The 17146-nt window shown below is 41.7% G+C and overlaps 1 protein-coding gene across 1 annotated transcript in view; it reads right to left on the bottom strand.

The window, feature by feature from the left end:
• The window catches only part of glsb (glutaminase b), a 43099-nt gene extending 35261 nt beyond the window's left edge, over positions 1-7838 (bottom strand). Inside the window, exon 1 of the mRNA XM_084161199.1 lies at positions 7780-7838. Coding sequence (XP_084017325.1) covers positions 7780-7785 — 6 coding nt within the window. The 5' untranslated portion in view covers positions 7786-7838. The remainder of the gene's footprint in view (positions 1-7779) is intronic.
• Positions 7839-17146: the final 9308 nt, after the last annotated feature.

The following is a 17146-nucleotide window of genomic DNA, read 5'->3' as shown; positions in this document are numbered from 1 at the left end:
CCTTAATTGCCTACCGTCTGTAAGCTGTTAGTGTCTTAACGACCGTTACACAAGTACATGTTCATTAATTGTTTATGCATGGGAAACAGTGCTTAAACCCTTTACAATGAAGATCTGTGAAGGCTTGTAGGCCTATTATATATTATATTAAAATATTAAATTAAAATATATTAAATTAAATTATATTAATTAAGTTATTTGGATTTTTACTAATTATCTTTGAAAAGACAGGGTCCTGAAAAAGGGAAGTTTCTTTTTTTGCTGAGATATATATATTAGCATCAGTCAAAAGTTTGGACACCACCTCATTCAAGGGTTTTTCTTTATTTTTACTATTTTCTACATTGTAGAATAATAGTGAAGACATCAAAACTATGAAATAACACATACGGTGGGGAGAACAAATATTTGATACACTGCCGATTTTGCAGGTTTTCCTACTTACAAAGCATGTAGAGGTCTGTAATCATAGGTACACGTCAACTGTGAGAGACGGAATCTAAAACAAAAATCCAGAAAATCACATTGTATGATTTTTAAGTAATTAATTTGCATTTTATTGCATGACATAAGTATTTGATACATCAGAAAAGCAGAACTTAATATTTGGTACAGAAACCTTTGTTTGCAATTACAGAGATCATTCGTTTCCTGTAGGTCTTGACAAGATTTTGGCCCACTCCTCCATACAGACCTTCTCCAGATCCTTCATGTTTCGGGGCTGTCGCTGGGCAATACGGACTTTCAGCTCCCTCCAAAGATTTTCTATTGGGTTCAGGTCTGGAGACTGGCTAGGCCACTCCAGGACCTTGAGATGCTTCTTACGGAGCCAGTCCTTAGTTGCCCTGGCTGTGTGTTTCGGGTCGTTGTCATGCTGGAAGACCCAGCCACGACCCATCTTCAATGCTCTTATTGAGGGAAGGAGGTTGTTGGTCAAGATCTCGCGATACATGGCCCCATCCATCCTCCCCTCAATACGATTCAGTCGTCCTGTCCCCTTTGCAGAAAAGCATCCCAAAAGAATGATGTTTCCACCTCCATGCTTCACGGCTGGGATGGTGTTCTTGGGGTTGTACTCATCCTTCTTCCAAACACGGCGAGTGGAGTTTAGACCAAAAAGCTCTATTTTTGTCTCATCAGACCACATGACCTTCTCCCATTCCGCATCTGGATCATCCAGATGGTCATTGGCAAACTTCAGACAGGCCTGGACATGCGCTGGCTTGAGCAGGGGGACCTTGTGTGCGCTGCAGGATTTTAATCCATGACGGCGTAGTGTGTTACTAATGGTTTTCTTTGACACTGTGGTCCCAGCTCTCTTCAGGTCATTGACCAGGTCCTGCCGTGTAGTTCTGGGCTGATCCCTCACCTTCCTCATGATCATTGATGCCCCACGAGGTGAGATCTTCTTCCATTTTCTAATAATTTCACCAACAGTTGTTGCCTTCTCACCAAGCTGCTTGCCTATTGTCCTGTAGCCCATCCCAGCCTTGTGCAGGTCTACAATTTTATCCCTGATGTCCTTACACAGCTCTCTGGTCTTGGCCAACGTGGAGAGGTTGGAGTCTGTTTGATTGAGTGTGTGGACAGGTGTCTTTTATACAGGTAACGAGTTCAAACAGGTGCAGTTAATACAGGTAATAAGTGGAGAACAGGAGGGCTTCTTAAAGAAAAACTAACAGGTCTGTGAGAGCCGGAATTCTTACTGGTTGGTAGGTGATCAAATACTTATGTCATGCAATAAAATGCAAATTAATTACTTAAAAATCATACAAATGTGATTTTCTGGATTTTTGTTTTAGATTCCGTCTCTCACAGTTGAAGTGTACCTATGATAAAAATACAGACCTCTACATGCTTTGTAAGTAGGAAAACCTGCAAAATCGGCAGTGTATGAAATACTTGTTCTCCCCACATGTACTAACCAAAAAAGTGTAAAACAAAATCAGAATATATTTTATATTTAAGATTCTTCAAACTAGCCACCCTTTGCCTTGATGACAGCTTTGCACACGCTTGGCATTCTCTCAACCAGCTTCATGAGGTCACCTGGAATGCATTTTAATTAACAGGTGTGCCTTGTTCAAAGTTAATTAGGCAAATGTATTTCCTTCTTAATGCGTTTGAGCCAATCAGTTAAAGAAAAACCCTTGAATGAGTAGGTGTCCAAACTTTTGACTGGTAGTGCGCGCCCACACATACAGCATTCGGAAAGTATTCAGACCCGTTTACTTTTTCCACATTTTGTTACGTTACAGCCTTATTCTAAAATGGATTAAATAAATAAAAATTCTTAACAATCTATAAACTGTATCCCATAATGACAAGACGAAAAACAGGTTTTTAAATTATCTTATGTAAATAAGGTATTTCAGTTCTTTAAAAAAAAAAATCAATTTATCAATGTGTGTAGATTGATTAGGGAAAACACTTATTTAATCCGTTTTAGAATAAGGCAGTAACGTAACAAAATGTGGAAAAAGTCAAGGGATCTGAATACTTTCCGAATCCACTGTATATAAAAATAAATAAATGAGAGAAAGAGAGCGAGACCTTTATTTTTTTTATCTGGTCAGAGACCCCCTGCAGTACCTCCACGGACCCCACTTTGAGAACCCCTGCCATAGAGAATGCTCTTACTTTGCGGAGGGATGCTGTTTTAGCAACAGATGTTAGGTCAATAATGTCGCCTTCTAGATTAGGGTACAGTGGATGGACGGCCTGCTAATCAACAGGGCCTGAAAAACTCCCAGTGCGTTTGCCCATCTAAGGACAAGGTTGCCTGGGCACAGGCTCAAGTGTTTGTACTTTTAGAGTGAGTGAGTGAGTGAGTGAGTGATTGATTGATTGAGTGAGAGCGATAGTGAGTAGGCTTGGGCGGTCTCCAGAGTTTCATATCATCATCCCATCCTCTCATCCCGGGATTTACGGTATTGCCGGCATAGCACACAAGGGGGCGCTAAAAACCCAAGAAAAGCCCATTGGGCCTCCATTACCAGAATGCTAATAACATTAGCATAAATAAATACCGAAATCACATAGATGCTGTTAGCTAAATGCTAACGAGCGAAAACAAACATAACTATTGCAAAGAACAGGCTAATTCAGCTCATAAAGTTATACAAGTATAGCTAGTAGCTACTGAATGTCATTTTCAGTGAGTGTGGACATTTACAAGCGAACGTGAACGAGATAAATTGTGCAAATGAACAAAGTTGTGATGCTGCTCTTCCTTCAGAAAAGCATGCATGTGTACATGGAGCAGAGGGGAGAAGAACGGAGGAGAAAAAACCTGTTAGTAGGAAGCACAGGGGAAAAAATTGCAACTGTACAGATAACTCATCCAGAGCTCTTTAACTTCTGGGTGAAAGCCATTATAAGATATCTGATGGCAAACATTTAGTAGTGTAACTTCATCACCTCATGTGCACCGTACAACTAAGACTCGCCGATAGATATATAAAGCTATGGACTCACCAGCTCCTGCTTTCGCCCGTTGAGCTATTTACAAACAAACAAGTGACTGGTTCAACTCAACTGTTCTGGGGAACTACGGTAAGCTTCATAATGTAAAGTAATGTGATGGCTGAAATGAAGAATGCAATCTGCTTTATCTCCTAAGTATTGCACAAGTTGACTGCAGGTATTAACTTAAAGTAGCTACAAATATTAAAATGTATTTGAAAACTTCAAATAAATAGTTGACAGTATTGATGATATTGAAAAACCATCCTGTGGCTTTTTCCAAATACCCTGGTATGTGGTATATATGGTAAACCGCCCAAGAATAATAGTGAGAGAGAGAGTGAAAGAGAGATGGGGGGGGGGGGCTCAAACTGTATTCTAGAATAAAAACTGCTGACGTAGGCATTCTGTTGTAAGGCTACACCCACAGGGGTCTGAGGAAGCCTCTTCCACAGCAAACACCTGCGGTATGAAACGCAGCAAAGAAGAATGCACCCGGAATCTAAAACGGAAGATGTGAACTTGTTTCTGTAAACACCCCATCCTCCCCCCCACCCAATAACCCAAACTTTCTGACGTGGACAGATGAGGGAGGGTCATGTACAGTACATAACAAACATACTTCCCATACTTCAGTGGACGGTGTTACTTTTCCCTTGGGCTGGCCCAGGAAAAGCCCAATTGGGGTAAACGATTTCAATAAACCCAAAATAGCCACCATGTGTCCTAATAAACACGCAAATCCTTCCCCCGCCACTTTGGGCATGATTATATTTGCTCAAATCCACTTTGAGCAATACAAAACAGCTTGCACCAATTGCCCCTCTGCCAATATTCCTTGCATCGTTTCCCTCCATTATGGCTACCCCCTTAATGCCACACTCCTCTATTCCTCCTGTTGTCTGGGGCCTTCTCCTCTTCCCTCTTTCACTGACGTGGGTTCCCCAGGCCCCTGCGGAGACCGGGTTCTAAAAGCTGGGCCTCAGAGGCTGCTGGATAAGACAGCGCTCTCCACCGCCACACTCCACTGTGAATAAACTGTGCTCACCTGACAGCCAGTTGACAGGCTACCGCCAGGCTGCCACACCTCTCCTAATGCTATAATGGCTGGTTTCATTTACTATCTTTGCATCTGACTTTGCCTCTATTGTGTTGTGTTTATAATGACAAATTGCTTTGACAGTAATCTTCATGTTTCCCGATTCGCGGCTCAGCTGAGAACGGTTTGTGTGTTGTCTGTTGGAAACGGTGCAGTCTTTTCTCCAGCCTTGAATTTAAAATGTTGATGATCATGCAAATAGTGAGTATGGCTAAAAGTTTATGTAAAATGTGCAGTCTGTAGGCACGTGTGCAAATGTTTTGGTCTGTGTTTGTGTGTGTCAACTTAACACTCACTAACTGTCGGTCACGCAGGGTGACTCAGGGCTAACGGCTTTATCCCATCATCTTTAGTACTATTATAGTCCAGCAGCATAAATCTAGCCTGCTCCTACCTAATCCCGTACTATAAATGGAATACAGGCCACATCATGACATAAGGAAGTAAGGGAAGCAAATGTAAACAAACAACTAACTGCACAGCTATCCAATTAGTCAGCTGGTAAAAAAATAAATATATATATAAAATAAAAAGAGCCTCTGGGGATGCCAACAAAGTCCAGTCTAGTCTTCACACGGTTACCTCTCACACAATGAGCTGTGTGTGTGTAAGGCCCTCCCTCCCGGCTAGTCAACAGCCTCCTGGAAGAACTGATACTGCACTAATGGCCTCCACTCACTACATACAGCACTACACAGAGCCTTACAGCTCAGCCAAGCAATCTACACCAGAACACATTTTTTTAATGCTGTTGCAACATTCAAAGCAGAAAAACAGTAACAAGTAAACAATTTTGCCACTACTGAAGAGGATGACTCGACTTGATAGAATAGTCTGAAGATCCTAAAATACGACAAAGGTGTGTAGGCCTATACTGCACAAGTTTGCATGACACAAGAGTGTATACTGCACAGTAACCTAGTAAGACTGCCATTCTGCTCCAAGGCTCTTATCCTGTATCAGTGCTCTGAAGTGGACAAACAATTACCCAGGCTGATAAGGGGAAATTACACTGACCTCTCTGATGCTACAAACAGTACTGGGCGTAACAAAAATGTTTTTGGGATGTTTGTCTGCGCATAAGAAATAACTTTTACTACACTATTATTATAATGATACCATTAGATAAGCATTGCAGATTGTAAACAAGTCTAGACAAGTCAAATATTTGTGTTGTTATGCAAATGCAATGTGCTGACTCTACAGAGTTTGTGAATCTGCATTTACATGCATAGAGGGCCACCAAGATTTTCCCCAAATCCATGAACTATAGTTACAGGACGTTGTTGCTCTCACGACAAAAACAAATAAAGCATTGAGAAGAGTTGAAAATTGGGGTAAAATGCCACCAGAGGCCAGCAATTTTCTGCCTCCATTTGAAAATGAAGTACTGTCCTCGTAAGTCGAGCGTGATGCGTGGCTTACGAGGGCACCCTTAGATCGTAGGAAAAGGCCACACTTGACCGTTGCACTTGAATCATTCCCACGGTGAATGGCTAAGCCCGCTACGCTATGAAACCACACACTATTGCAGAGATTTTGATATTATCAGCCTCAATAGATATGGTGAAAACAATGTGTGAGGAGGCAGAGGCACAGAAACTCACATCAATACCTTGTCAGATAACACTGAAAATAAGAAGGCCGAGATGCCCATGCATTAACTTGTTTGCTACATGTCGGGGGACACTATTCATGAGGACATATTGTTATGTCTCACGATTCCCGAGCATGAAACTGTTCAGTGTGCTGCATGGCTATATTGACAAAAAACTGATTCCATGGGATCGAAAGGTGGGCTCCATCTATCACGGGAGGGCGGGCAGGCCTCTGCACTCTAGTTATGAATGTGTCTCCCTCTGCCATATGGACGCATTGTATGATACACCCACTAAACACTATAATGGATACACAGAGAGCAACTGGCGGAAAAAGAGCTGAGCGCAGAACTCAAGTTATACAGCTGGCAACTTCGATTGTAAACTACATCATGAACGAACTGAACGCAAACATGCAGGGGAAATACAAAAATATATATACAGATGAGTGACGGAAACAGCAAAATTCATTTGACTGGGATCCTGGCTCAGTGGACATGATGGTAAGTGAAATCTAACAGCTGATCGAGCTGTGTCATGTGACCGAATGCTATAGACAACGCATTCACGGGTCACTTTGGAGGAGTTTTGTTCCTGACTCAAAAGGGAATACTGTGCAGTCTCCCTCCGAGCATTAAAACTCATGGTAAGCTGATTCAGTGCTCTCGTCTGCATTGAAAACAAATATCGATCCAGGTTGGATGTGACAGGAGAGATGAGGTGCACAATTTCGACCACGCCCCCTGACTTTGAGAAGCTCCGACGCGACATGCATCAAGCACACCAATCTCATTAGTGGTGGTGAGATAGAAGAGAAATTGTCCAACTAATTTGCAATTGACTGTCTTGCCCCACATTAATAGTATATGATGGCGAGTTGAGAATACAATCAGAAATACTGTTGACTGCCATAACCCCAATAAACAAAAAAGTCAACATTGGCTGTTAATTACAAAAAAAAATCCACATGGTTGTGAAAAAGAACATGTGACACTTGCTGTATGTACTGTAACTTTTAACAGTTGGAGCAGTGAAGACATCCACATCCACATAGCACCAGCGTCATGCCTTTCTCACATCATATCACTCACCATGCTGGTAATAATCCCATGAAAACATGCACCCCACTGTTAACACACACCACTCGCTATCCCCTGGCCCTCTATGCAAAGTCAATGAGGACTGCGTTCATTGATTTCCTGGGATGAGTCTGGTAACATGACTTGGCTAAGGGTAGGATTCCCTGCAAGAGGTGGAACTGACCCCCAATGGACACTTCCCCTCACTGTGTTACAGTAGCAGCAACAGTAGACTAGCGTGTGTTTCTGTATTTAGGTCAGGCAATGGCCATGTTTACAACGCCGCGATGCAGGAGCAGTGGTGACCAGTCATTCAGGGCACCCCACCTGCTGAGCAAATAAATATATATTTTTTTGCCTGTTTTGCATGTTATTTTGGCATTAATACATCATGAACGAACTGAACGCAAACATGCAGGGGAAATACAAAAAAATATATACAGATGAGTGACGGAAACAGCGAAATCCATTTGACTGGGTTTGCAAACAAAGTTAAAAAAAAGTTTAAAAAAATTATTTAGTTAAAAATGCCACATACCAACATGGTCTCTTTTTTGCTTTATTGAGTAAGGCAGCTCCAAAATGCAGGTGTTTCAGCCTAGCTCAGTGCTTTCTGTGGTGGTGGGGCAGCCAGCTGAAAATACGGAGCGTAGGGGTTGGTAATGTTTTCTTGTTGCGCCGTGATTGGCTCAGTGTTCTGTCACTCATGGGGACACTACGTGCTGCCATAGAGTTACATTTGAAGTGCCCATCCAAGAAGGCTCAAAGTCATTGGCCACAGAGAAAATAACGTCAAATCATGTTAAATTTACAGTAGCTTTGATTGGACTGATCATGTCAACATCATACTTTCAAAATCTTAGCTAGCAAGCTAGCACTCACTATCATGAATCAAGTCGACAATCTACTGGTAAATCCTTTTCAGTCCTTGTCATATGAAGAGAAATGATGAAGAGAAATGATAGATAAATCATATCGGTGCTCATCGGCCATTGGATAAACATTCAACACCATGGGCCATAAAAGGTTGAATGCATTGGCCGTGCTGTCAATCCAGCATGACTTCTGCCGCGTTCAACAGAACTGGAAACTCGAAACTGGGAAATCTCAGACTTCAGTGAGTTCAAGACAACTAGGAACTCTGAAATAAATTAGCGCCGACTGGGAAAATACGTTTTGAACGGTCATCCAACTCAGAATTCCAAGTCGGGAACTCGGGCCTCTTTCTAGAGCTCCAACCTGAAGATCACTGACGTCATGATTCGACCTTGTTTTTTTTCCAGAGTTCCCAGTTGTCTTGAAAGCACCATAAATCCAGAGAATGCCAGACTTTGATGACAGAATTTGCCCACGAAGGACCGCCGCGCCACCTTCCTGTTCAAGTGAGCACAGCACAACAAGGTGAGTCCAAAAATGTATTGTATGCTGCTGCATAAATGATGTAATATGCCAGGGAGATATGTATACTGTAGCTAAGAAAGTAATACTAAGTGTATGTTGTGTAGTAGCCCATGTGCCTCACCATAATAATTTGGTCCCTTTCCCCCTCATAATTTAGCCTACCGTTCTGACTTGGTGGTGCACATGTAGCCTATAGCCTGTTTTAGAGAAATGTAATCATTGAATATTGTAAGAGCATCCATTGTCTACTTATATGCCCCCTTTATTTATCCTACAGCTCTGACTTGGTGTACAGGGAGAATACTATAAGAACGGCCCATGTACTGAATTATGTCGCTGTACATTTCAAAAGTGCTGAACAAATAGTTATATTGACAAGGTCCGTCCTAGCTCGCTCATTAATGTCTTAAATGAAATTACGGATAGCCCCTTATGCCATAGTTTGTACATCTCAATTGTCAGTAGAAGCCACATTTGTTTAAGCAAGTCAGCCATATCAGCTACACTACCGGTCCAATGTTTTAGAACGCCTACTCATTCAAGGGTTTTTCTTTATTTTTACTATTTTCTACATTGTAAAATAATAGTAAAAGACATAAACTATGAAATAACATAGTAGTAACCAAAAAAGTGTTAAATAAAAAATTCTTTTAGGTTTTACATTCTTCAAAGTAGCCACCCTTTGTCTTGATGACAGCTTTGCACACTCTTGCATTCTCTCAACCAGCTTCACCTGGAATGCTTTTCCAACAGTCTTGAAGGAGTTCCCACATATGCTGAGCACTTGTTGGCTACTTTTCCTTCACTCTGTGGTCCGACTCATCCCAAACCATCTCAATTTGGTTGAGGTCGGGGGATTGTGGAGGCCAGGTCATCTGATGCAGCACTCCATCACTCTCCATCTTGGTAAAATAGCCCTTACACAGCCTGGAGGTGTGTTTGGTCATTGTTCTGTTGAAAAACAAATGATAGTCCCACTAAGCCCAAACCAGATGGGATGGCGTATCGCTGCAGAATGCTGTGGTAGCCATGCTGGTTAAGTGTGCCTTGAATTCTAAATAAATCACAGACAGTGTCACCAGCAAAGCACCCCCACACCATAACACCTCCTCCTCCATTCTTTACGGTAGGAAATACACATGCAGAGATCATCCGTTCATCCACAGAGTCTCACAAAGACACGGCGGATGGAACCAAAAATCTCAAATTTGGACTCCAGACCAAAGTACACATTTCCACCAGTCTAATGTCCATTGCTCGTGTTTCTTGGCCCAAGCAAGTCTCTACTTCTTATTGGTGTCCTTTAGTAGTGGTTTCTTTGCAGCAATTCAACCATGAAGGTCTGATTCACACAGTCTCCTCTGAACAGTTGATGTTGAGATGTGTCTGTTACTTGAACTCTGTGAAGCATTTATTTGGGCAGCAATTTCTGAGGCTGGTAACTCTAATGAACTTATCCTCTGCAGCAGAGGTAACTCTGGGTCTTCCATTCCTGTGGCGGTCCTCATGAGAGCCATCGCTTGATGGTTTTTGCGACTGCACTTTAAGAAAAGTTCTTAAAATTTTCCGTATTGACTGACCTTCATGTCTTAAAGTAATGGACTGTCGTTTCTCTTTGCTTATTTGAGATGTTCTTGCCATAATATGGACTTGGTCTTTTACCAAATAGGGCTACCTTCTGTATACCACCCCTACCGTGTCACAACACAACTGATTGGCTCATAGCATTAATTCCACAAATTAACTTTTAAGAAGGCACACCTGTTAATTGAAATGTATTCCAGGTGACTACCTCATGAAGCTCGTTGAGAGAATGCCAAGAGTGTGCAAAGCTGTCATCAAGGCAAAGGGTGGCTATTTGAAGAATCTCAAATATAACATATATTTTGATTTGTTTAACACTTTTTGGTTACTACATGATTCCATGTGTTATTTCATAGTTTTCTACAATGTAGAAAATAGTAAAAAATAAAGAAAAACCCTTGAATGAGTAGGTGTTCTAAAACTTTTGACCGGTAGTGTATGTTTTTTTTTTTAAAGGCAGTAAATGAGGCTGAATGAACTGTTTCGCTGCCAGACAAGGCTCCGCTGATAGCCAGGTGTAGCAGTGGTAAGGATTCACTCCGTGGTACTGAAAAGAAAGCTCTGCTGTTGGGACAGCTTTATGTAGGCCCTAACAGTTTGTGGGCACCGTTTGTCACTGTTATAGTGCAATTAATATATGGTTAAAGTGTTGTGTTGTGGCTTTGCATCTAAGAAATAAATGGCTACTACGTTGGACCTGACACCGTTTGTGAGAGTATTCCTTAGGCCTACAGTAGGTGTGAAGATAATGTGTCGTGTATAATTTTAAATGTTGAGTCAAGAAGAAGTGGAGTGTAGCTAACAGCCCAGCATGATACTGAGTTGATCGAGTCCAACTGTAGTCAATGTTACCTGCTACATCGGAGTGTAAACGTTGCACGGCTGCTGTAGCAACAATGTCAAATTAGGTTTGGAGTCCATTCTTCTCAGATCCACGTGCTTAAACACCATACAAAGTGCCTGAAATAATTGGTATAACATTTTTTGGAAACGTTTAAACATTAAAACCAGCTGATGAACGGAAAGGCAGTTGCAGATGATTGTCTACCTACCTTGTATTATCTTTTGAGGCACAGGATGCTGTAGAGTAGACCCCTCCCCTGACCGTCCTTGGAGAATATTCCGATTTGACAGGACAATGTTGGCAAAATGGACGACACCAGTTTGATGATCGATGTTGAGAAGCACACGTCGCTGTATACCCCAGCAACCCCCAATACAAGGACACTTTGTCCAATAATAAAGTATGGAATGCTGTAGCATCAGTCCTTGGAGAACCAGATCTGTTTTGTCAGAGATACTGTATATAATGACAAGACGATCTCGTCTCGGCCCTAACAATGGGCGTCGTTGTCCCAAAGGCGGGAAAGCAGGCAGTCTGCTTATCGCTGCATTCCCGCTTGGACAGATTTTGACAGGAGTGGACCCTCTCGCGTCGCCGCTTCCACTCTGGTTTGGTCAACAAAATCAATTGATGTGCATTGTTCCGGCCTGCAAAGTACAGACAGCTAGCTAACTTAGTTAATTAATTGACTGCTGATGGTTGTAGAATTTTTACTCAGCTTTATTTTTTATGTAATGAGATGTGGTTGTTGTCATATAGGCTACCCATATTGGAACCATAGTCAATTGATTCCTTGCCGAAGAGACCTAGTGCTACTGATTCTGCTTCCACACGTGCATCTGTTTTATGTCTCTTGTGTAGCAGGTAAAATTACTGCACTGACATCCTGTTCATGGTTTGCACACAAGTAATCCCATTGTAGCTCCTCTGTAAAATGCACAAGGCACCTGTCTCCAGAATGCACTCTCGCCTGACAATTTGTGTGCATTCATTGTTTCATAACGTAATTGTGTGAATTGTTTGCCCTTTGATTGTTAGTGTCTATCAATTCCCCATTACATATACATTTACATTTTTTAAAAACATTTTTAGTCATTTAGCAGACGCTCTTATCCAGAGCAATTTACAGTTAATGAGTGCATACATTTTTCATACTAGCCCCCCGTGGGAATATATCACCAGTAGTAGGTACATTTATCATTAATCCCCATAATTTCTAATCTACAATGTTTGTTTGGTTACGGTAATTTCTGTTAAAGCATTCAATATATTATTATTACAGTCGTTTACCTTTCTCATTGTCAGAGTGGACACCTTGTTTGGAGAGTTCAGAACCTATGCTACACTTGTGAGAAATAAATTTTTGGCTTATTTCATTCCATTTACGAGTTGTGTCGATGTATTAATTGTCTTTTGTTTGGAGCACTCCTGTCAATGTTGAGTAAGGACACGCACCTGATTACGCATAGAAGTAGGCCTAGGCTAAATGGCCTTCTCGCAAGTGTATAAATGTGCCCATTTAGGGATGTCTGATTGTATTTCTGATTGTCTTAACGCACCACCACTAATGAGCTGTGGAGCTTCTCAAAGTACATTTTTTTCTTCACCTCAAACAGCAAGTAAACAAAGTCTGCTTTTACATCCATTGAGAATGACAATAGTTCCTCAATGTGTTTGAAAAATATTTACTGCCCTCTCCCTTTCGATAACCACTGAGCCTCACGTGAAAGAGGTAAAACATCATAAAATACCTGATTACTTCTTATCCCTTGAGCAAATACAGCTGTGTCTGTCTGGAGCGCACTGGCATGGGAAACTCTGAGGGCCCAGAATAGTTGATACAATGTTTCAAGTTAGTTGCAAACAGGCGGAGTAGAGAGATTAATGCGATTGAAAGAACATAACAAACTGCCATGCGTAGGCAACGTGATTTGTACGATATTTGTTTAGGCAGAACATTTAGGAAGTATGTGTTTTGGGGATGCTCAAAATTGCCATCATAAATGCATACATTGTGTGGGCGACCCTGCAAAGGCCCCTTCCCAGAAACCGCAGGTGCTGGTCCCTGAAGGTATTCAAAATGCAGATTGTGCATTTACTTTGTGATATGGCTACAGTGGTAGGAAGAGGGCACAGTGTGGCACCAGGGCGCGTGGACCGAGTTGTAACTCATTTTAAAGCAGGATGGGGCTGTGCTTCCAGAAGTTCCATGACATGTTGTAGGCTAAATGCAAACACTAAAGTGACAGTGTGAAATATGAATTTGTCCTACAAATCTTTTGTCTCTGAACAGCTGTTGTGTTCTGTATCTTCTCTATTTATCGGTCTCTATCTAATACTTGTTGCATTCACAATTGTTGTCGAAGTAGGCTACCATTGCTACATTTTGTGTCAGGCCTGGTCTGTACTAAATCTTATTGAGAGAGGTTACCTACATTTTGAAATATTGTCTGAATAGTTGTTTGCATTTTTACAGAAGTAAGAATCGTTGTCAATTAAATAGCCTACTTTGTCTGGGTTTTGAAATACTTTCAGAATATTGTCCTCTGGTCACATTCAGGATATTTTTGTATTTATGTAAATACAATTTATAAGTATAATATATTATACTTGGTACATTTTGAGTGTGTAATATAGTCAGATTTACTACAATTTTTAAAAAATCTACATGTGCACGATGGCGCATCATTTTACACAGTTTGGTCAGCTTGTAAAGGCCTTTTCTCACCAAAATTCACGTCACCAACACTGCTGCGGTCATTCTCAGTGGCAAAATGTTGTTCAATGTGGCGAAAGAGGACGCAGTAATGAGAGAAAAGTCATACTAGGCATACTGGAAAAATAATATGCTACTGAACATATTAGGATTGGCTATTCAGCCTATAGGATGAATCATGAAAGGAGCTGGCTACGTTTCATTCAGTTGCACCCCATTTAATAAGGAAAGAAATGCAAAACTGCCACCTGTCATCATTTCTCACACATATGCTGACCATCATGACACTTGCTGCCTACAGTTCTTTCCATCTGATTAAAGACATGAAGTCCAGATAGGCTTATTTTAGAAAACTTTCTGAATGGACATAGAAAATTAGCATACTCATACACACACACACACACACACACACACACACCTAAAAGGACCCATCAATCAAAACCGCCTGCAGCGCAGATCACTCAGACACATAAGTATATCACATTTCTCATTTCCCCAAAAACCTTGCCTCATCTTCAAATCCTTTCTCTAGGATATCAAAATCTAGTCTACATAAGATAATGCTTAAATCAATGTAGCCTATCATATACGGTGAACAAAAATATAAACAACATGTAAAGTGTTTGTCCTATGTTTCATGAACTGAAATAAAAGATCCCTGATTTTTTCCCTACGCACATAAAGCTTATTTCTCTCAAATGTTGTGCACAAATGTGTTTAAACCCCTGTTGGTGAGCATTTCTCCTTTGCCAAGATAAACCATCCACCTGACAGGTATGGCATATCAAGAAGCTGATTAAACAGCATGATTATTACACAGGTGCACTTTGTGCTGGGGACAATAAAAGGCCACTAAAATGTGCAGTTTTGTCACAACACAATGCCACAGATGTCTCAGGTTTTGAAGAAACGCGCAGTTGGCATGCTGACTGCAGGAATGTCCACCAGAGCTGTTTCCAGAGAATTTAATGTTCATTGCTCTACCATTGGCCGCCTCCAACGTCATTTTAGGGAATTTGGCAGTACGTCCAACCGGCCTCACAACCGCAGACCACTTGTAACCACACCAGCCCAGGACCTCCATATCTGGCTTCTTCACCTGTGGGATCATCTGAGACCAGCCACCCGGACCGCTGATAAAACTGTGGGTTTGCACAACCAAATAATTTCTGCACAAACTGTCAAACTGTCTCAGGGAAGCTCATCTGCGTGCTCGTCGTCCTCACCAGGGTCTTGACCTGACTGCAGTTCTGTGTCATAACCGACTTCAGTGGCCTCTGGTACGCTGCAGAAGTGTGCTCTTCATGGATGAATCCCGGTTTCAACTGTACCGGGCAGATGGCAGACAGCGTGTATAGCGTCGTGTGGGCGAGAGGTTTGCCGATGACAACGTTGTCAACCGAGCGCACCATGGTGGTGGTGGGGTTATGGTGTGGGCAGGCATAAGCTATGGACAATGAACACAATTGCATTTTATCGATGGCAATTTGAATGCACAAAGATACCGTGACGAGATCCTGAGGTCCATTGTCGTGGCATTCATCCGCCACCCTCACCTCATGTTTCAGCATGATAATGCACGGCCCTATGTTGCAAGGATCTGTACACAATTCCTGGAAGCTGAAAATCTCACAGTTCTTCCATGGTCTGCATACTCACCAGACATGTCACCCATTGAGCATGTTGGGATGCTCTGGATCGACGTGTACGACAGCGTGTTCCAATTCCCACCAATATCCAGCAACTTCGCACAGCCATTGAAGAGGAGTGGGACAACATTCCACAATCAACAGCCTGATCAATTCTGTGCGAAGGAGATGTGTCGCGCTGCATGAGGCAAAATGCTGGTCATACCAGATACTGAATGCGCTCTTTGGTTTGCTGGTCTTGGTTTCTATTATCATTTTATCCTCCATTTCCTCAGACGAATGTTGAAGGGCATTAATAAAAGTGATTGCGCGTGCCGAATACCAATTTATTTCCCAGAATGCATGTGATACTGCAATCACACAATTCATAGACATAAAACACGTTGTTCAAAACAAGGATGACATCCCAATCAAAAAATATTAAGTGTAGGTCATTCAGTTTTTCTATGTTACAGATCTATGCCTACTGTAGCTTAAGTTGCTCTTTTCATTTTACTCTAAGAATATCTTAAAATACTTTACATTTACATTTTAGTCATTTAGCAGATGCTCTTATCCAGAGCGACTTACAGGAGCAATTAGGGTTAAGTGCCTTGCTCAAGGGCACATCGACAGATTTTTCACCTAGTCGGCTCGGGGATTAGAACCAGCGACCTTTCGGTTACTGGCACAACGCTTTCAACCACTAAGCTACCTGCCGCCTTTCAATAGCACAAAGCTAATACATGGAAACAAATGTAAAATATCTATTGATAGCCTAATAATAATGTATGCCTATTATCTGAAGTCAACCCTCAGTAGGCTGTCTAAACCATAAAAGCTCAGCTATTATCATTCTGCCATCTAGCAGTTGCAAATCATTCTAAATCAAATTAAAGATCTGTGACAACAAACCCTTGTCATCTAGGAGTGATTGAGACAGGCTCTCTCTCCCTCCAGCTCGTCAAACCCTTACAAAAAAAGTTTGCAGTTTGGAAACTGCAGTGAAAGTGCAGTAACTGCAGTCAACTGTGGTATTTTGGACACAGTAATTGCAGAATAACTGCAGTGTACTGCAGTTTAACTGCATTTATACTGCACTGTAACTGCAGTTACACTGCAAAAATTACTGCAGTAAAAAAAGCGGTGTTATTTTGGACGCAGTATTTGCAGCATACCGCAGTTATACTGCACACTAACTACAGTTATACTACAGTGTACTGCAGTTATACTGCACTCTGACTGCACATTTTTTTCGGAAGGGAATAGCATCAGTACCCATCCTCGACCATATAATCATGGGATTTGGCATACTTCGTTTGATATTTTAAATTGGACAATACTCTAACAGCACCTACATGTATTAGAAATGTATTGTAGGCTACAATATTGTTGTCTCACTGGGTCCTCTATCCCTTCAGTCACACCCCCTAAATACAGTATGATCATGACCATCCTATACACCACACATTCTCTCAGTGACATGACGTTGGCTGGATCAGTCCCACAAGATCGCATGCCTGCTGATTTATTACTGAGCTTTGCCTCTTGCTGTGACAGCCAGGCAACTCCACTGTAAAACACTACATGCTGAGGAGGTGCCCGGTGAGGAAATTGGATTGCAGGCCATTTTAGGACAAATCCTCTGATGGCTGTAGAAGAGAAAGGGCGAAGGATAGAGAAAAGGACAGGACCTTTACTTTCAAAGAAGGAGTTACTGTATTTTCTCTCC

Source organism: Coregonus lavaretus, assembly GCF_964263955.1.
Source record: "Coregonus lavaretus genome assembly, chromosome: 5".
Classification (NCBI taxonomy): Eukaryota; Metazoa; Chordata; class Actinopteri; order Salmoniformes; family Salmonidae; genus Coregonus; species Coregonus lavaretus.
Note: the sequence above shows the minus strand (reverse complement) of the source record. Positions and strands in the feature narration are given on the sequence as shown.